Source organism: Anser brachyrhynchus, assembly GCF_964034855.1.
Source record: "Anser brachyrhynchus genome assembly, chromosome: 18".
Lineage (NCBI taxonomy): Eukaryota > Metazoa > Chordata > Aves > Anseriformes > Anatidae > Anser > Anser brachyrhynchus.
The window spans coordinates 3,192,230-3,213,440 of NC_137711.1; the positions used below are offsets into that span (position 1 = coordinate 3,192,230).

The 21,211-nt window shown below is 40.7% G+C and overlaps 1 protein-coding gene across 8 annotated transcripts in view; it reads right to left on the reverse strand.

Annotated features, from left to right (window-relative positions):
- Positions 1–21,211, reverse strand: part of CEP112 (centrosomal protein 112) — a 163,326-nt gene that overhangs the window by 16,967 nt on the left and 125,148 nt on the right. For all 8 annotated transcript variants that reach the window (XR_013940635.1, XM_080560593.1, XM_080560596.1 and 5 more), the window contains one exon: positions 1,453–1,542. Coding sequence is in view for 7 of the 8 variants with exons in the window: in XM_080560593.1 (XP_080416719.1) it covers positions 1,453–1,542 (90 nt within the window). In the remaining variant the exon portion in view is untranslated. The remainder of the gene's footprint in view (positions 1–1,452; positions 1,543–21,211) is intronic.

Below are 21,211 nucleotides of genomic sequence, written 5' to 3' on the forward strand. Positions count from 1 at the left end.
CACTGCGGAGGCACTCGGATGGGAGCACCACCACAGATCCCCCAACACGGTACTGCTTTGCCGAAACAGCTCTGAGCTGGGTGATGCAGCAGCATCATTTAAGTAACATTTCTGATCCATTTATACTGAGAACTGTTCCCTCCCAGCAGAGCTGGTCCTTCATTAAATCCACCCGGGCAGGATATTCCTGCAGGTGGGTTTGGACACAGAAATCTCCTAAGAGAAGACCTCTGAGGCAGAAAGAATAGTCCACGCTGCCAATCCACGTGCTTTTACCTTTTTCCTTGGTATTTCATCAGTCATTTTTTGTTTCTCCTCCTAGATACCCTCGCAGAAAGGGTCAGAAAAAATGCCAAACAGCAATACCAAAGATTAAAGAAAAAAATAACAAAAATAAGGCATTTGCTAGAGTACCGTCACTTCACAGCATTCAGGCCAATGTTGTTTCCCTGGAGGAACAACTATGCACCAAATAGCTAATTTCCCTTCTTTTCTGGGAGGCTGAAGCTGAAATGCAATGCTTGTAGGCCGGCCACCAATTACACTGAATTCCCCATTGCAGCTAGGGGTGAAGTGGCCCAGCATCTACGTCTGTGAGGCAGAAGTGGAGAGAGAGAAGCAAAGCTTATCACTGGTTTTCCTAAGCACAAGTACCTGCGGGTAAACATGGGGGGCGAACGAGGGCTCCTATCCGCAAGCAGGCTAATGACAACTGGGGGGAAATATTTGCAATTCATCATGATTCCTTTTACAGCCACCCCAAGTTACTCCACATTTATGGATACTGTTTGTGCACCGCCAAATGAAGTTCTGAAATGCTGCAAAACCTCATTTGTATTGGAGATCTGTAAATCTGTATGCGATTCAGATATCCACAACCTCGACATTTTCCTGAATGCATCGATTTAATCCGGTTTAAAGGCAGATCATTGGCTTTCTGTTTCAATACCACTCTGTAAATTACATGCACTCTTTTGCTTGAAGCACACTAAATCTCTGATTTCACTGAAAGTGTCCACATTAATTTTAGCAGTATTAATCATATGGAAGTGTTTACAGACAACATGCTAGGACAATGAATGCATAAGATCAGCAATAAAGATTATTTTTTTATCTCAGTTATTGTCCAATTATAATTCTCTTAATACAAGCCATTAACAAACAGGTTAGAATAGTCCCAGGAACCTATGGTAAAACAGTGCAGTCACTGGAAAATAAATGCATCATTTAACAGCTAGAATAGTTGAAATACCAACTTGAAACAGAGAGCAAGAGATAAGTATTTGCCTGTAGGGCTCAGACGGTTTAATTCTCTTTTATTAACAAAAACAGAAAAGAAAGCTAGCTGAAAATTTTGCAGGAAAAGATGTGCTTTTGCTTTGAAGCAAGGTATTATTTTTAACCATCGAACCCCCTTGCCCAAGGGGAGAGGACTGGGGAGAGCAGCCCTACCTGCATGTGGGCCTGCAGCTCCTTGTGTTGCAGCTTCTTCTCTGCGGTGCGCGCCTGGCTGCGGTAACTTTCCGCTTCGTCCTGCAAGGCCTGAAACAACACCAAGGGGTGCAAAGCACACGTGAGAAACGTGGAACGACACAAAAACTCACAGGCAACACGGCGCAACGATCAGTTGCGGGATCTCTGTCAGGTTTTGGTTCGTGCCTCATTTGTGCAACCTGTGCTTCCCGGGAAGGCTTTTGCAGTGTACCAAAAACTCTTCCTCAAAGGCAGAAGAAGAGCCCTCTGGAAATCCCTGGCTGGAATTTCAGTGAAATCGCCTTCCGTGCTACTGCAGTGGGAAACTCGCTGAGCCGAGGGGCTCCCCTCCTGCCCTGCAGTGCAGTCGAGCATGTGAGCAACAAACGCAGCATAAATGGCAATAAATAAAGGGAATATTACGATCGTGTCACTTTACCACAACCATCCAGTCTCTCTTTAGTTCAGAAATAATCACTTCTAAACCGAGCTCGTAAAATACATTGACAAATTTATTTTGTCATTATTGTTCTTCTTATATATTTATTTCTATTATGGCAGCCCCTCAGAGCCTTGATCTTTTTGTTATGTGCTTCACAAAAGAAAAGTCATGCCCCAAGGAACTGATAGTCTGTGTTATTTCTAACAGATACACACCAAACAAACAATACAAAGTTTCAAAGATTTTTTTTTTAAAGTTTCCTAGCCATTGTTGGATGTTTGAATACACACTTAACGTTTACTTACACACTTACTAAAAGCTTAGTTATGTTGTCAGCCTGAATAAAGGCATTGTTAACAGCAAGTGCTGACTTGAAGCAAAGTGCACAATGTGGATGTTAGATTGACATCAGCACAGAGGCGGCTGTGGCAGCAGAAAGGGAATATTTTGAGCTATCTTTTGTATGCCAGGAAATCAGGGCACAGCTACCCATCGGCTGAAAAGCGCGGAGCAGGGTGAGGACCGGCTCTGAGCAGGGACCTGCCCTGGGGATACGCTACCAGATCCACTGAGGTGCCTCCGGGGTGGCTGTTTTAAAAGCTGAGCTGCTCGGAGAACTTGTGCGGGGTGTGCTGCAAAGGAGGGACCAAGAGTCCCTGGGGTCCTGGTGCCTCTTGCAGGACACGTGGCGTGGTTCTTGTTCTCATGCTTCCTTTCTCATTCTCCTTCGCTTCCTCAAAGCAGAATGCCCGTTCGTAAATCAGGATCATGAAAAGTACACCAGTACGAAGATTTAACAGAAAAAAACCCTTGCTCCTTCCACAGCACTGAAATACTGTGCTCTCAAATTATTTACGGGATAAAATTGCTATGGAGATAAGATAAGAGGACTACTTATGATAGATCTTGCACATTGTTTTGAAGTGATGCCAGGCATTAACTTTAAAGTCTTATAGCTATAAGACTATTACATGTTCCAATGCCAAAAAATTTAACCAGACCCAAGCATGAACTTCAAATCTGCCCAGGGACTTTTATGCTATCATCACTTCTGAGAAATGTTAAAATCCAGTCTTGAATATATGACTGATCTTCAACACTCAACAAGTTTTGCAGTACCATTCATTTGCATGAATATGATTAAACATGTGTGAATTGGAGGCTTTTATTTTGTACATTTAATATCGTAACTTAAAATACAAACAAGCCGACCTTGTTTTAAAACTTAAAGTGATCAGGTTGTGCAACGTGGAAATGTAACACACAAAGAGCAGGGCACTCGGTGTATTGGAAAGATCACTAAGGACCAAAGTAATTTGACAAAATCTTCCCGCAACGCCCAAGTGTCCAGGCATGACCAGTACAGGCCAGCTCTGAGCAGCATTCACAGAGCACACCTGGGTAAACTACAAAGTCAGATCTGCCTTCTGCTGCTTCCACGTGACCGGGTTATAAAATCCAAACAGCTTGGCACGGTGAAAAATAAGGATTCCCTCCAAGCACTCAGGAGCAAGTTTGACTCTCACACAACTTTGAAGATGACCAAGGCGTAGCGTATAAACACATCCACTTCTGAGTGTATGTGCATGCACTTGTCTCAGAGAACAGGTATCTAGCACACTCCCTCACGGAAATCCACAGGTACTGAATACAAAACGGATGGATTATTTTTACTTTCCTACAGCAGACAAACATACTTTGCAGAGCATAAATTGAGAGGTTCCCCTATAACTGAGGGTTTGTGATGCATCTTGAAGTAATTTCATTTGGGAAATTCAGATGACACACAGTCTTTGTTAGGTCCACCTACTCTAGGCAGTATTTGTCAGCATGGCGCATACATATTCCATTTCACTCAGAGAACAATGTCTTAAACAAGTACAATTTAAAAATATATTTTTTTAAACTATTGCATACAAGTATAACAAACTATGAAGTCTTATAATTATCCATTCATCAGTTGCTGAAAGCAATATACTGTGTGAGTTTACAAACTTTTCCAATCACAACTAGCTGTTGGCACCTTTTGTATTGGGGCTGCAGAAAAGACTAAGGCCTCCAATCAATCACAGATGCTTTTAACTTTACCATTTTTTGACTATTGATGGTGAACCTAAATGTGTTGCACACGGGCTCTCCTGCCAGTCACTTTGTAGTTTTGTTTATAAAGGCTGCCCTAGGAGTAATTCAGAGTGTTCATTTGGATATTTCAGCCTTCGACTCTGCACTAGGACAACCTAGCAAAACCAAAAGATCAGTACTTGATCAAAGCCATGTGAAAAAAAAAAAAAGTAACATCAAAATCTCATGGTTGCTGTAGATTCCTGCATGTGACTATCTCTGAAAATAGTAATTAGAAGCAAGCAAGATTGTTGCCCATGATTTTAATTTTCTAGGAGGAATCATGATGGCTGTCATGAATAATGCACCCTTTCGAAGATCACATTGAAAAATGTCTCTATTGTCAAAAAAGCTTAACATGCAGTGGTCAGAGGCTGAATGCTGATAGCGATTCCTGAAGCCACCCACCTCCACCAAATCTTTCCTGTGTCTGACAGATAAGTTTTCACCATGTAGAAAGCTCTTAAAAACAGCAGATGACTTATCCGAGGTACGCCAGAGAACATCTCTTTTGTAAAATTAAACAGTTTGGTTTGGTTTAGAAATGCAGTTTTTATTCCACAGCTTCAAAGTGTCAGGTTTTGCCCAAAGAATAACAGTGCTTATGGTTAATAGCTATTGAGATGAAGAAAAGACATAGAAAAAAGTAAAAAAAATTGGCCAATTTTTGAGTGTCAGAGGTTTTTTTTCCCCTGAATGGAAAACAAAGCCTAACTTAATAAGTTCAGTTTTTCCAGGTACAAAATTAATCCCCTTCTCTCATCTTTGCTAAGTTGGCTTACATCACTATTATAAAGACAGTATTTTTTTTTCAGTTAAACCCGCTTTCAAATGCCATGTAAACATGTTTGCTGTTGAAAGTCTACACCATACCTGACCTTGGAAGTGCTTTGTGTTGGCCTGAGAACAAAGAAATGAAATGTTTTGCTTTCCAGCCCAGATATCCTACGCTTTGAAAAGCACTTAAAAATGTAAATGAGATAATAAGCTCTACTGCAACAATGTGGGTGAATTACAGCTGTATAAAAGGAACATTCATTTGATTTATTTCTAAAAATGGAAAGGATCCTAAAATAAATGTATAATGTAAATGTTTTGGTCACATACGACATTGGGAGACATGAGAGGGATGGAAGAAAAATGTAATGGTTTTGAGAGTATGCCACTGAAATATTGCTGTCATATTTTGGGACCTCAAGTGGAGCCGGTGGATGAGTCCAGTATTGTCACTGTGATAGATGACATGTTTGGTTACCGGCTGATCTGAAAGGAGAAATGAACAGCTGAGCTTCATTTCCAGCGAGGCACTGTTTTCCTATTATTCTATTGTGGCTTGATTATCATCAGCAAAATGGTTAATTAAATTTTATTTCAAACTCAACTTTGCTCATGGTAACTGAGAGCACTTGGGAGACAAGAGAGAGGCACATGTGGAACGAGTGCTGAGCTTGGCCTGTGCAGCTCGCAGAGATGATGATGCATGAGACCAGAGGAATTCAGCCTGGCTTCTGGATGCCAGACTGAGGCTGCAAAGGATTTCTTAAAAAAACAAACAAAGAAACAAACAAACAAAAAAACCCCTAAACTTGTAAAGTGTATAGTCTTGACAGGGAGCCACAGAGAAATAAAAAGGTATGATGCCAGCATTACAAAATCCCCTTTCATGGCAGGAATACGTTTTTGGCATTAGTTACAAGGCTTAATCTAAATCAACTAAAAGCGGGTAAGAGAAAGATTTCTACAAATCACATGAACAAGTATGAAATGGGAATATATGAAGGATTTAGTCCTTAACACATGAAAACTGATTTGATTATCCTATAATCATAGGATATTTCAAAAGAGAAGTGCTGGATTCACTGAAAAAAAATCAGTTCTGGAAGAATTACATAAACAGAAATCATAATTACTTTGAATTGCTCAGTATTAATCGTTACTGTGGTGATGCCGTATTTACAAAAGGTGCAAGATTTCTTCTTCTTTGACCTAAAATAATGTCATATTTTTGGTGGGCTCCTGAGTGTAGACAGGGCATGATTCCTGCTCCCATCACACCAACAGCAGGTCTGGGATCACGATGAACCTGGTAGATGTCTCTCTTTGGTACTGAGGGTTGAATAAATAAGGGGTATTTACATGGAAAGGAAAATCTTCTAAAAATGTTAAAAAAAAACAAAACACATTTTTATTTTGAAACTAAAAGTGTCTGCAGAAAAGTCATAGAGTGTCGTGCTCAGATTATGCCAGGTAATAGCCCAATCTTTTCTTGATAGACTTATATAAATCTTGTTGGCTCTAACAGCACCTCTGCACACACAGATGTGCATCTGTATCAAGAAGAGACTTCAATATTTATGACCAGTGCAAAGTTAATACTACTACTAAAGGTAGTAATAGTTAGCACTTTTCATCTTCAAAGAATTTTTCAAACATTACCAAATTAATATAATTAGTTAATGAAAGATGCAGTAATAAAAGCTACCATAATTACCTACTGTAGTTTTAATTATCTCCTTACTAATGTGCACAGAAGAAGGCTTCCACTTTACATCCTCAAAACATGTGCCAACAATAATTTTGAATGCAGGCCCCTCTTTAAGTGTCTTCTAAATTCAAATTACATCCATTGATGTGTTTTCTCTCCCTGTTCATGAGAAGAAAACTTAGCTCTGGAAGCCTAAAGTAAATCCATGTGAATGTTAACAAAAATTAAAGCAAATTTTGTTTCAGAAATATATATGGAGATGCTTTACAATTATGTTACAGAAATGCCTGATCTTGAGTACCTTTATCTCTCCATGCAGCTGTAAGCATGAGCTGTCTGGGCAAAAACTTCTTTATACTAGGTGGTCTCACAATTTACAGTGTCAAACACAACTCTTATTTAAAGAAAGCAGGCCAAGTATCCCATCAGAATTAATCTCAGGTATTTATTTTCTACCTAACGTTCTATACTCACATATGTTTTTAAAGCAATCATTATCTCCTTTAAAGTATTTTATGGAGATCAGCAAACGTGTTTGGGTTTATTCCTATTAAAGACAGAGAGTGAAAAATATTTATGAAGATCACCAATGTAGGTCCACCAGTAAGAGCAAAAAAAGTGTATTTTTAAGATGCAAAATACTGATGTTTGGGCCAAATTGTGGACGCATCATCACAGGGTTTTTTTTTTCAGTAGAGCTTTGTCCACTGACCCTGCTCTCCTCGGACACGCTTGTTCTCTGCGCTGCATTCCAGCACATGACTGCCTGAAAACCTCTGTACTTAACTTCTCCCTTGTTTTTGGTGGAAAGCAAAGGAAATCTTATGGTTTTAACCTAATACATATGTTTGCTGTTCACATATGGAAAAATTCCTTTCTGGTGGGAACTTTTTCGCTGTTGCTGCAACACACTATATATCCAAAAAGTCTCCTTTGATGTTGAACTATTGCTCCACTACTCATTATGCTACTGATTCAATATGAAAGGCAAAAATTCTGTGGCTTTTGTTAAAACAATAGCTTTGTTTTTGCAAACAAAGTTTTCCACAACCTATATGCAGGGGCCAACACTGCTGCAACAGAAAACTAAAATTTATTATTTTATACCGAAAATAGTTATGACATTTAAGAACTCAAGCTATTCTTTCATCCTATAGGTAACATTACAATTACTATTATGACTGGACAGAAAATTTATGCTTTATTGTTCCCCATGAATAGAAATTAAAACACCGTGAGCAATATGTAAAACTTCTTGAACACATTCCTTCCCGTGACCTTCTAGCCTTTTGCCATCAGTTCAACTTCATTACCTGGGTGAAGCTGTTAATAAGTGGGTATGGGTGAGGGAGGGAGAAGTCCTGCAAAGGCCGGCTTGTCCCTGTCCTACACAATGACAGAACTGCAGATCTGGGAATTCTCATGCCTAATGTATAAAGTCAGCTACTAAGCGCTATTTCATGAATAGTGAACATGAATTACAACATGGGATGAAAATGCAAATGTTAGCACCTTTTTAAAAGTGTCCCTGAAACAGCTGGTTGCCCATTGTCTACTGTCACTATAAGGAAAAAAAAAAAGTTCCTTTGGCCAGGAATCAGATAAAAGGGGCAATTTCCAAAGGCACAGATGCCCACTCCCACTTGGAATAACATGAACTCCCATATACTGAGATTTGGAAATCTGGCCCGCTTTGCTGACATTGCAAAATGGGAGTGGAGATCTTGCAAACTGAGCCCTCGCTGTCGGCTTTGCCCATTTAAGCACACACATTAAGCCGTTCCTTACTGAGCTAGTCTCTCTTGCTTCTAAAATTTGCCAGTAGGAGATGCCGTTGTGAAGTACAAGAACTTCTTCCCTTCAGGGAGCGTGGGAAGAAAGAAAGGGGTTCAGGACGGAAGCGAATAATTTGGCTCGAGGACCAAAATTAAGTCTCTCCAGTAGCAGTGAAAAATTTTGCAAGTAGGTCACTTAACCTACACAAGAAGCACATATCCAAACATTTTTCCAATGTGGTAGGGTCTAATGCTACACACTATTTGAATTGTTCATGATTTATAGGCAGGAGATTGACTGCCAGTATATTTTGTGTTTTGGCCCTTGAGTAGATCATTAGCACGAGTTCCTGAGCAGTCCCTTAATGACTTCACACCAGACGTCATCTAGACCAGGGTCTTTTGGAGATTCCCAAAGTGCTGTTAGTTTTGTCAACGTGCAGCCTCTTTCCTGCTCTGTTCCTTTAAGACACCATTGTGTTTTTGGCATTTTCTCTACATATCTAGTTTTGGTGATCAAAGTTTTTGGACCATTCTTTCTGCCGAGTCTTCAGCTATATACCCCTAAAACACACTGACGCCACCAGCGGAGCTACTCATGAGCTTAAAACTAGGCAAGGGCCCAAGCATTTTGCTGAGTCTGGACTTCACCACATTGCACTATAAACTGAATTCATTTGAAATGCAAAGGGTGTCATGCACAGAGCAGTCCTGCAAAGACAGCGATTCAAAGAAAAGAGCCGGATAAACCGTAACGTTCGGCATTCAGTTCCGAGAGAGCCAAGGAAAGAAGCATTTTCACTTTGTTTTTAGTGGCACAGGTGACAGGACGGGGGGAGGCGAGGTTCAAAGAGCAGCAATAAACTTGCTTTCATCTGGCTTTCTCAATGAACCACAAAACCCAACAAGCAGTTGCCATGTGCAAGCATTGTTTGGTCTATTACCGGAAAGTTTTCAGGTTGTCGCAGTGAGGTCATTCTGAAACCCTGTCAGCTGGGGAGATTTACTGTAAGATTTACCTGGAGTATCTTGTTTGGTTTTTCCTTTTCTGCTGCCGACACTCGTCTCATGGCCAAGAGCACCTGCATGAGCTCCGGCTGCCGCGAGGACAGCGGCTGAACTTTTTCCCCCTTTCACTCTCGGAGGTGCAGACAGAAACACCGACAGTTCGCGTATACCAGATAAAACGAATCTTTTAAACCCAAAGATACCATGACATCTTAAGCACACACTTATGAAGGAAAAGTTCAAAACTCCATTTTAAACCACTTATGAGGGGATTTACCAAGATTCTGCCTAATGTTCAGCTGACGCATTGTCAAAAACATTTATCATGAACCTTTTGAAGTTTCATAGCTCCCCCCTAGTTATTAAAAAGGGAACTGCAGAGTTTGTTATCAGCCTCGGAGCACACAGAAAATACTTCAGGTATTTTTTAAGCCAACCTTTCAGTCTGATTTTGAGACTATTATACGAAATAAAACATCCCCAATCAGGTTACCGCCTGACATGCTGAATGACAACGTCGAACAGAGATACCTGCTACGCCTAATCGAGCCACGAGACGATCTTCATTTTCTAATTTGCTTTTTATTAAAAACTTAGCAATCAAAGGAAATGGTGAGGAGTCTGCCACTCCGAGAGCAGGTTTCCTGTGAAGACCTGACATCTCAGCTTCAACATTTTCAGATTACTTCTTGAATTTTTGATGCTATGTCATAAGAACAAAATGTTGCATCAGTGGAGATGCTATGCGAGTGAAAAATTGCTATTGTGCATACAAATTAACAAGTAAAACATCTGGGTTTGCTGCTTGCTGTATTCCTACTAACAGCTCTGCAAAAACAAACACCAGGGGATCTAGCAGAGTTTCCTGAACATCTGACTCATGATAAAGCATATTTATCAATCGCTTGCTGAATAAGGCAATCTTCTCGCTGCCGGGGGCTTCATTCCCAACCCGGTTTATCACCAAACTGCCACTTTAAGTGAGTGTCCTGAAACTTTACACCTGGAGACCCGATCAGGGTTTCAGCAGCCCCCCGGTGCTCTACGAATGTCTCCTTGAAATGCATTCCTTGTCACAGATGCATGAAGAGCTGGTAATATAAACATTTCGAGCAGGCTTTACAAATCATCTTATTTTGCTACGCTCTTTTTTAAAAGTAAATACGAAAGGCTGAGATATGTCTAATCAATAGGCTAATCTGATTCCCAGTAAGAACAAAAGAAAACTATTTATTTTGTGCAATGAACTAGCAGGCTGCCCAACACTGCTGGAATTCTCCCCATTACAGAAAATAACACACACTCCCTTACACACATGCACACACACACACACAAAAGAGAGCTAATAATGTCTTTATACCTTTCAAAGTAACCTTAATCGAAAATATTAGCTCACAAGGCAAACCACTACTTTTTGAACTGAACAAGAGCTAGCTTGACTCACCAGCGCCTGCACATTCAATACATGTAAGATGTGAGAGGCAACAAAGTAATATCTTCTAAAACGATGTCTCTGAGCCAAAAACGGGATGATTTTTGACAGAGGAGGATGTACGCTTGGAAACTTAGAAATTCTTTCATTCAAAGTTTTGAAAAAAAAAAAAGACCTCCAACCCAATTACATTTGCAACAAGACATGATAGTGCAATTGCTCCTATTTAAATGTATATGCAAAAACTGAGCATTTTTGAAGCTTGTTTTTTTTTTTTTAATCGTATTGAGATGAAGCTCATTTACTTAAAAAGAAAAAAATGAAAAAGAACATCCTCTGCAGCTGGTCAAACAGATTACGAAACTCTAATCTCACTAGCCTGAGGAAAACAAAAACTGTTTTTCAAGTATCTATTTTACAGAGCACTGACTTCATACTTTTTAAAAGATGCATTAATAGAAGTGATCAGAACATCCCAGAATGTTTCTGATCTAGTTTAATCACATGACATTATGACAGAGATGCTTGCTGTCCTAATGCCAGTGATTTTAAACATTTCTAAAATCCTTTACATTCATATTTTTTCAAAAAATTAGACATGGCTTAAGATCTATCCCAGCTTCTTTAGAAGTTTTTCCTCCCATTTTAGGGCTCCAGAATACTCATACGAAATATTTCAGACAGTGGGACAGACACATGCACACATAGCGAAGAACAATGTAAGGCTCCCCAACCTATTTAAGTGTTTCTGGTACCTATTTATTCAAAGCATTTTACTCCCTCTCCTACATAACTCCTTTCTGGGAGCACCCACCACTGTATTTTTTAGCTCTAATCTTTTTCTGCTGAACTGGAATCATCAATAAAAAATTAAGAATTTGGGTAGTTTAAATTTATTGGCCATGCTTTCCTTAAAAGCAATTGCTTACAACAGATATTTGGCTTTATAAAAACGTGCAGAACGCATACTGGATGGGATTTTGATCGCATATTGGAGGGATTTTGCCTGCAGATTCCCAGCAGGGCTGTGCCCCCTCCGAGCTGGCTCTGCTCAGCTCAGACGGAAGGGACACCTGGGCAGAGAGCACTGCTGCGCACATCCCTGCAGGAGGCCACTGCCTGGCTGCTGGTACAGCAAGCCCCTGCACTTCATTTTTTGACGCTGATAATTTCACCATCATAGGTCAAATTAGGCACAATTTATATATAGGTGAACTAGGAAGAGGACGAGAGGGGAAAAAGACTTGCCAAAGCTATTTGTGCCCAAGATACATTTTTTGTGGAATGTCGAGGGCGCTCGTCACACTAATGACACGGCAGGTCTGATTTCAATGGAGTTTTGACGTAGTTTTTTTCTCGGTTAAGTCTTACCGACCCAGTTTTGAGCTGAATGATGGCTGAAAGACGGTGCTAATTCAGTTAGCTGACCTTTTTGTAGTGGCAGAAAAGTCACGTGTGGAAGGATGGGGACTTGGGTGCCACCCAGCAGAAGTTTTTCTTACTTGTGACCCTAACCAGCATCCCCAGATATCCCCCTGCCTTCCTTTCCAAGAAACTTCACAGGATCGTGACAAGGCAGTTAAAATACTCTTGATGGTTCAATCTCTCACCTCTCAATAAGAGAGTAAGTAGATTTAGTATCAGTGCCACTTACAGGCAGAAATGTGGCTTGCATTACATTGCTGATGGGCTGAAGATTGTACAGGCTACTTGGTGCCCTGGTGCCTGGTTGAAACGTGATTTACAAGGAAAACAAAGATGAAAGGATAAAGGATGAAAGGATCAAGAAAGCCCAAAGGCTTCTGTCAGAAGTGGTACCTTTCCACTTTACTCCCTTGCTCTCTACAGGTGTTTCTGGATTCTCCATCAGCCTTTATTCCTCACGTGGCCTAAAGCAGATTTGAATTCATTAAGACAATTTTTAATTCGAGGCAACTTTCATACATTTAAGCCCAAGCTCCTCTCGCTTTGTTGATACTATTAGGTGTTTTCCACATTACAGATGAATTTATGAAAAACACATCACTAAAATATAAAAACAACCTGACCTATAACTAAGTAGAGGAAAATGTTGAGCCACTGCAGTGCCTGTACCTTCAACTCTATTTATGTCTTGTTCTCACCATCTCAAAATGATATACCAAACCCAGAAACCACAAATAAGGAACACTTTGCCTCAGATCATCATGGGCACTACGGGGACAAGGGGCACAGTGACCGCCCAGACCCCCAGAACAGAAATCCAGCCAAGACTAAGTGAGACATCACCCCTGGCCCAGCAGCAACTTAACCTCATCCTGCTGGAGGGTAGGAGAGTATATTGAGGAAATGCCCCTAAATCTTCAGTTTGTTCTTGTCATCTTTTCTGGGTGTCTGCTATCAGATATCATGTTCCACAAAACCGAGCCCGATGGACTCTGGTTTGACGCAGTACAGCCGCTGCTATTTTCCAAACCTCTTTGGGGTTTATCTTCTAGAAGACTTTCAGGCCTCCGAATGACAACTGTCAAACCCCACACTACACTTCAGTCATCATCCAAAATGCTCTGAACAAGGAAAATATCCCAAACCAATGTTCTTCTGGTTTCAGAAATGCTTGGTGAGAACATTCCTGTGCAGGTAGAAAAGGCTACAAGAGCTTGAATGGCTGAGCACTGCTCCATCAATGCTAAGTGAAGGCCTGCCAAACCTGCTTGGCACGTCTAAAAGGAAGGCAGGCTCTTTTCATTTTTCTTTCTTTTTTTTTTTTACGTGTAAGTAGTTCCAAATATTCTTATATAGATGACATTTTTAAAATGCAAAAGCATTAAAAATAACAGAAAACAGATCAAGTTCTGAAGCACCACCGGTTTCTCATTTGGGCAGTTACACACTAACGGCTCTCGTTAGACCTGCGCAGCACGGAGAGCAGAGCTTTCCAGCTCCTTCACGCACACTCAGAAAACTATCCCTTACCACAAATGAGACATAAACTGCAGGAAAAACAATATATGATGAAGTACGAAAGAACACAGAATTCCAATATTGTTGAAGCGGCATAAATCTTGATCTAGCTTCAGGATCAGATAAGAAGCAAAAAGAAGCTTGTCCTCTGCAGAGGTTTTGCAAACAGCACGTTGCAGACGGAGGAGGCGCAGCAGCCCTCACCCATCTGGGAAGGAGGCTGGCTTATTGGAGACAGGTGCCAGCAAATGAGTTTGCAGCAACGTCAAACTTGACTTGCAAATGCACATTTCACGCTATTTAAGATGGAGGGGAGACCTAGTAGAGGACATTAGCAAGGAAAAGGCAGTATTTAACACTAAAGGAAGGCATAAACATCAGCAGTGACAACTTGGACCTCTGTTTTCTTTGCCAATCGATCTTTGTCGATCACAATCGACACAGATGTGAGCAGGTGGGATGCGTTATTCTGGTAGGAGTGAGAAGATGAAACATCAGGTGTGAGTCGCTCGTTGGAGCTTAGAGCAGAGCTGTGGTCAAAGGTGTTTACAGGTATGCAGACAATTAAAATCCACTGATATGATTCAAATTGTTTCCCTTCCCTTGGTAATTGCTGTTTTACCTTGCTGAGTTACAAGTGCAATGCTGTAAAGAATACAAATGCTACTCACGTTAGGAACAAAAAAATAAGGAATTTAAATATACCCAGAAAAGCAATGCTTTTTCTGAAGGCAGATGGAGCCTATACGCATTTTAGATTTCTCCTTCAAGCCACCTGCAAAAGCCTGGCTTGGTCCAAGCCGTGCAGGTGTTCCTGCAGGTATCTCACATTTGGTAGCCCGAATTTTTATTTATACAGTTTCATTCTGACACTCCCAAGCTTCTCTGTAAGTAAACAAACTCACTTTTCATGTTCAGTTTTCTCTTGTTTGTACTTTCACCCTCTCTTACATAACAAGCTTGGAACAACAGCAGCACAGACAGCGCCCGGGGCTCCTGGCATGCGTGCCGCGGGTAGGACAGTCGCCTGCGGGCACCATCGCTCCTTGACTAAGCACATCCTCTTCCCGGGCCTCTTCCAGTTCGGATTCTGCTGGTGGGAGGGTGGATGCTGGGTAAGAAGAGAGTCCCAGCAGCACCAGGAATAAGAGGGCCAACGTGGAACACGGCAGAACACACAGGGGTACCCACGGCAGTCCCCGAGCAGTGACGTAGAAAATACAGAGGAAAATCTTGCAGTGCTTCAAGCTTTAACGATTGTTTGACAGTTCTAATACAGACAGATAATGTCACTTTGTAATCAGGTGAAAACGTTGCACTCTTGAGACTGTGACTCTCCGTAGCCTGGGTGAATTCTGCACTGCCACTGCTGCCCGTTCGGCAGGAGGACAAATCCTGTCTTAAACTACGGCGTATCTGCAAGAAGCTTCAGCACTGACATGCCCCAATTAATTGTTTCCCAGAAGGGACCGTTTTGTGTTGTCCTGCGCAAACTGGCCCTAGAAGGATGTCAAGCCATTCATTTCCCAAATAACCTGAACACGAGCCCACGATGCTTTCTTCCCTCCCTACACAGCAGGCGTTATTCCTTAGTGATACTCTACAGAGAGAGCAAATCCCGGTGCAAAACTGTGCTACAACTTTACGGCAGATCCCAAAAAAAAGGGAGTTAAAGGTACACTGAATGTTTTGTCTTCCAAAGCTGACTCAGACAGGTTTGAAACCCAGATCTCATGCTGTGCTGGGCCAGGAAAATGGCACGTTCAGGGCAGAGGTTTCCAACCTAAGAATACTCGTGAGCTGATCTGATGTGACTCTTCCCCTGCCAACAGTCCTGGCAGAAACCTAAACAGGTTCTGGAGAAGAGCTGCTGCTGCAGGCAAAGGAGGAACCATGAAAAGCGTTGCCCTGACCTGTGAGGAACTGGCCTTTTTGCTTTGAACTTCAACAGATCTTAATGAATTCTTCATAACTGGCAATCCAGTGTTTTCACTGAGGACACGGCTCTCCTGGGGTGCCAAATGCAGGAGTCACATTAGAAATACAAATTTTGGGTTCTCGTGAGTGGTTGGCCAAGCTTGTGAAGGCAGTTCCAGCAGGTACCTTCACCGCTACCGCAGGTAACTGGTTCTGTTGTATCAGGGGATCAGATTCAGACACAAACACGCACCAGTGTTGAACGACTGTTTCATAATCATTAACATATTGCCAACTGAAGTTATTGACTTCGGTGCCGTGAAAGCTTGAACTAAAAATAAGCAGTAGCAGTTTTAGTAATGGAAGAAGTTAAAAAGTGGTTGTGTCAGAGGACTGCGGGTTTTGTTGTGCTTGACTAATCTGACTAATCTCTGTTTTACTGCTTTTCCAGTCCTTTCTTATCTGGCAGTTGCAAAGGGAACTTTTGCCAAGAAGTTCATTGAGAGTCCTAAATCTTATCCTTTAGGCAACACTCGTTTCAGTTTCCTGGGAATAAATGTAGTAGATAGACTCCTGAAGAAGAAAACAGGTGAATTCTTTAAGCCCCATGAAACAGTCTCCTCAATGGAGGACCTCAGGCTTTTTGAAGAGGTCAAAGATACAAATCTCCTGATGTCTGCACAGAAGAGCGAGCTTATGAAAAAGCTTCAGCCTTGAGGTTTCCAGTCTTCGCTTCAAGCTTCAACCTCAAGTCTAGTCTTCCTAATGCATGTTTTCAAGGCTTAACAAATAAGATATTTATTAAATTGAATCCTGTTCATCAATGAAAAGAATCAACACAATGTGGGAGGTGCCTGAATCAGTAACAGCACACCACTCCTAGGGAAGACCTCCCAAACGCCAGTGCAAGATGGAGCATGCAAAAGGCTCAAAGAATAATGCAGATTGTCAATGAAACCAACGTAGTTTTTTGCCTTATGTGTACTATATGAACGCATACAGTTTTCTTTCAACTGCACGGTAGCAAGGTGAACCAGGACTAAACGAAAGTGTTTACAGTACAAATTTTAATGGGAAAAGGGGCAAAATATGATATACAGGAATAGAATATCTTCTGTTTCTGGACTCTAGTACTATTTTGGATGCCAATAGTACAAAAAATTTCCACTGAAGGGCAAGTCAAACCAATTTCCCTTGGGATGAAGGCATCCGAAAACTTACTGAAGTTATTATATTAGTGCCTACGCATTCTTTAAGCAGATGAACTGCTTCATTTTGAATCCATGTCAAGCCACAAGAACTGGCTGATAATAACATTCAATTAAAATGACCTGGTTCTTCCAGAAAAAATTTGGCTAACTGCTCCAGCATACATTTTCTAGCAGGGCACAATAGAGCGATTGATGCTGGAAGGAAACAAGATAGGTTTATATCTACATTTGGAAGGGTCAGGTTTGGTGACAGTATTTGTAGGTTTAACCTCTTACACAAATTTGTCAGATAGATGAAAAAGGCACTTCTGCTGAGCTTGAAACTGTGAGAAAGTCGGAGCTAGAGCTTGCAAATATATAAGTTGTGCTAATTAGACAGATGTTTTTAAAACCCCAAACTTTACACTCAATGCATATTTGTGTCTTTTGATGTACTTGGTGCTGCTTCACACCATGCAGAGCTTACTGAGAAAAGCAGAAGCTGCTCCCCTGCTAGGCTGTCTGGGTGAGTTTGCCATCTGATCTACTGAATACGCAGATAAAAGTCCTCGCATACTTTTTTCCTTTTCAAGTACAGTACTGTAACTTGGAAAGTTCCTTTATTCTCAACTCCACTGATGCAAGAAAGTGGCAAATATATAGCCGCTTTGGCTGCTTTCCTTTAGTCTTTTTTTTTTTTTTTTTGTAACTAATCTTTTACTACTCAGGAAACTATACATATTTTCATCTGTATGGAAAATAACGCTTTATAGAAAACAAAGGCAATACCTTCCAAAAATTGTGCGAGTGCTACTGACCCCTCAATTCTACTGCTACTCTGTCTTTAAATACAGATAAATAGTTACCCTGCACAGCTATCAGATTCACCAGGTTTCTCTTGTTACTTTCAAGAAAGGCTCAACTATTATGCAAAAAATTGGAAAATTTAATAAGCAGATTTCTATTTTCCTGTGATCTGCCATTCAAAAGTGTTTGCTAGTCATTTTTTAAAAATACTCTGATATTTGATCTGCTAGAGTTTCAGAGCTACATGCAGAACTGGAGAGCCAGCAGAAAATTGTAAATGGAATCTGAAGATTTCTAAAGTCAATAATAATTTTGGCAAGAACATTTTAATGTATAAAGCTGAAATCCTCGGTGGCTCTCTCCTGCTGATACCCCTGGAGCAGCTAGCATCACAATTAGTACAGAAACGATAGCAAACTGTATTAGAACATACAGCTTTGGGAAAAATATTTACACAAACACTGGAAATCATGTCGGCATGCTGGGATAAACCAGTGCATTCTGTTGCTATTTCATCTCACTCCTGGGATCAGCCACACCATCAGAAAGATATCTCAGGGAAATATATGCTGATAAGTAGACCAGGTCTGCATCCCCAGATCTCTATTTGCCAAACCCCGCAACTTGCGTTACTTTGCCAGGCTTTAAAATCTTTACTACAGAGTCATAAATGTTTGTGGACTATGGAAGGTTTGCTTTGAAGATGTCATTTTCCCCAGCAATCTTTTGTTGGTTGAATATATAGTTCACACATATTGTGTTTCCACCTACACGGCTGGAGAAGCCCTGCAGTCAAGGCTGTTCCAGGAGCAGGGAAGGAGGCTGCGTTCCAGGAACTCACTGGAACTGGAACAAAGAACAGCCCTTGGAAAGTCTACACAGTCCTATGCACAGACTGTTTTACAGATGCCCTGCGTTTGGAGGACATTAGACACTTGTTTTTATCTTTATCTTTTTTTTTTTCTCCTCTTTGAGTAAAGTCCCAGGCTTTTGAGCGCAGGCTCTTCCTCCCAGGCAGTCTGCCTCGTAACTTCTGGATATCTCCCCAGCTCTGTCTCTCTAAGCACCACTTTCTCCTCCTCATAAAAGTCCCTGTGCTCTTTGGAGAGAAAGCGTCTTTGAAATGAAACAGTACAGTAAATTGTAACTGTCATGGCAGCTTTAAAAAAAGCTAATTTACAATTTCTTATATTGCAGAGAAAAAACATCCTCTGCTCTTCTTTATTAACTGCACAGGCTCATGTTGGTATTATTTAACACTCGTTAATTAAGAGTGTTTTCTCTGTACCTTTCTCATAGCCTAGGACCCCATTCAGTGTTATTACTCCAGTTCAGTCAGTCAAAAACAGTGATTTTATGGCTTGCTTTGAATTTCTTTTTGCCATTTTTCCAATGCAAAATTACCGTAGTCCAGCTCATTAGAAGAAATTGATAGCTTAGCTATATGAGATTTTATATTTTGTTATGCATTTATGGAATCTTTAATTCCACAGTTTGGAGACTGGTAGATGTAAGGTGCCCTCCCTTCAGGGCTGAGAAAAAAGAACGAGGACTTCATGCAGCAAAGTGCCTTCTGCAGGGAAAGCAAAACACTGAAGACAATGGCGTAGGAAAAATCCAAACTTCTAAACCTGCCGGATAAAATTGGACTGCAGTTCAGAGGCTAGGCAAGCACTAGTTCTAGTCTTTTATAAAACTTGTAAGTATGATTTTGCTGTTGGCCATGGTAAGTTCTTCAATGTGTTGAGACATGAAAAGTCGAGAAAAATGCCAGAGTGCAAAGCTTGCTGCGGGAAAAAAAGATGACTCAATTCTTTGTCTCACAAAGCATGTCAAAGATATTATAAAGTACTTACAGATGCTCAGCCACTCAGATTGCCTGATTGGCTAAACATCTGAAACCCTGTAATTTTGAAGAGAAGGTACTATGCTTCAAACAATGAAATAATTTGTGGCAACAGAAAAAGATATATGATTATGAAAAGAAGATATTTTTTTTTAAATCAGTCAGTTGCTATTAATAACTTTAACAAAAAGGTAAACCTATTTTTATTACCATTTATGATTGTGTTGATACAGCTTTTTAAAGATAACCTTGTAATGGAATCAAGAGACAAAACACAAGCAGCAGTCAATAAGCTTGGGGCTAAACCCTCATTCCTCTTACGGACTGAATTTGTGTGAAACTAGTATTCACATAAAGACAGACTGAAAAACAGGTACTTCAGAGCTTGGACCCCATGTAGAAGAGAAAGCAAAACCATAAAAGCCCTGCAGATTTCATTTACCTATCCTTTTGGAAGACCTGACTTCCTCTGCTGATCAAACAGGATACAGGAAATTATGAGCAAGATAATGTTATTTGCATGGTAAATTTTCATGACTACTTTACAATGCTAAGGTACAAAATTTTATATGTTGGTGCCTTGTAATTCCCCGCTAATAAAAGACACTGCAGAGTTATTACTATTATTATAGACTAAAGTCAGCAACAAAGAAATAGAGATCCATGAAAAATGACTAAATGTATTTAACATCAAGATAGTCCCTTAAAAGTCTTTATTTCACCATGCCAAATGATTTAGGATGCTAATGCTTAGCCTCAAAGGCAATTAGATGGATTTGAGATCCCTCTGGAGAACTTTGTGACATACCCAGCTCTGAAGATCTTCAGTGACTGACAGAATTTGGCATGTCTGTGGCCATCGAACCATCACAAACTGTAATGCATGTTCTGGCCAGATGTCTTATAAGACCCGAGTCAGTGTCAGCTTCAACAATGAAATGCTGACATCATTTTACAGGCGCTGTTAGCTTAAAAATATTCATCTAAATTAAAATAAAAAATTACAGTAAAATTTCCTAAAATATTTATAAATGATGTGAGTCTCATTGGCAAAAGTTTATTAGGCAGCTATTCGATGGCAGCCTAGATTATAAGAGCTACCCCTACAGCATCAATGTGTGCTGCAGAAGAGAGCAAGTTAAGACTTACTTGACAGAAAGTCACTGAAATAGCATGTCTTCACTTCAGCTTAAGGTTTAGGTTTCAGTTTTTAGTTTACACCAAGCTTTCAGTCTTTTTTTTTCCTAATTAATGCTCTCAGTGCTATCAGTTACACATGGCCGTAGCCCTCTGAACAGATAGCCATTACAGTCTTTCTGCTGAAAATACAAAGAAAATGCTGAACATGTAAATTGTTCCCCCCTTATTTGCCACAGCTTGGAAACTTGTCAGCAGCCTTAACAAAAAGAACTGAACTGGCCTGACTTTCTCAAAGGGGTCTGACCAGACTGCAAGTGTACTCGTTAGATGCGGTTTTAACACTGGGCTATCTCATTTCCAAAACCCACTCCAACCGTGGAGCACCGCACAGTTTTGTTACTGGTTGGATCCTGAAACTGTTCTCACAGAAGGGACTGAGGCACTGATCTGGAGCTCGGGAGCTGGATTTAATCTCCAGCTTTGCCACAAAGCCTGGACAAAGTCAAGGCTCTGCGTTCCACTGTCTCATTTCTACGACAGGACCAAAAATGCTCCTTTTCTGTACTCCAAATCAGGTCAATTTAGGTTGTATGCTCTCTGATGTATCTTCTCCCTTCATAAGCATTAATAAA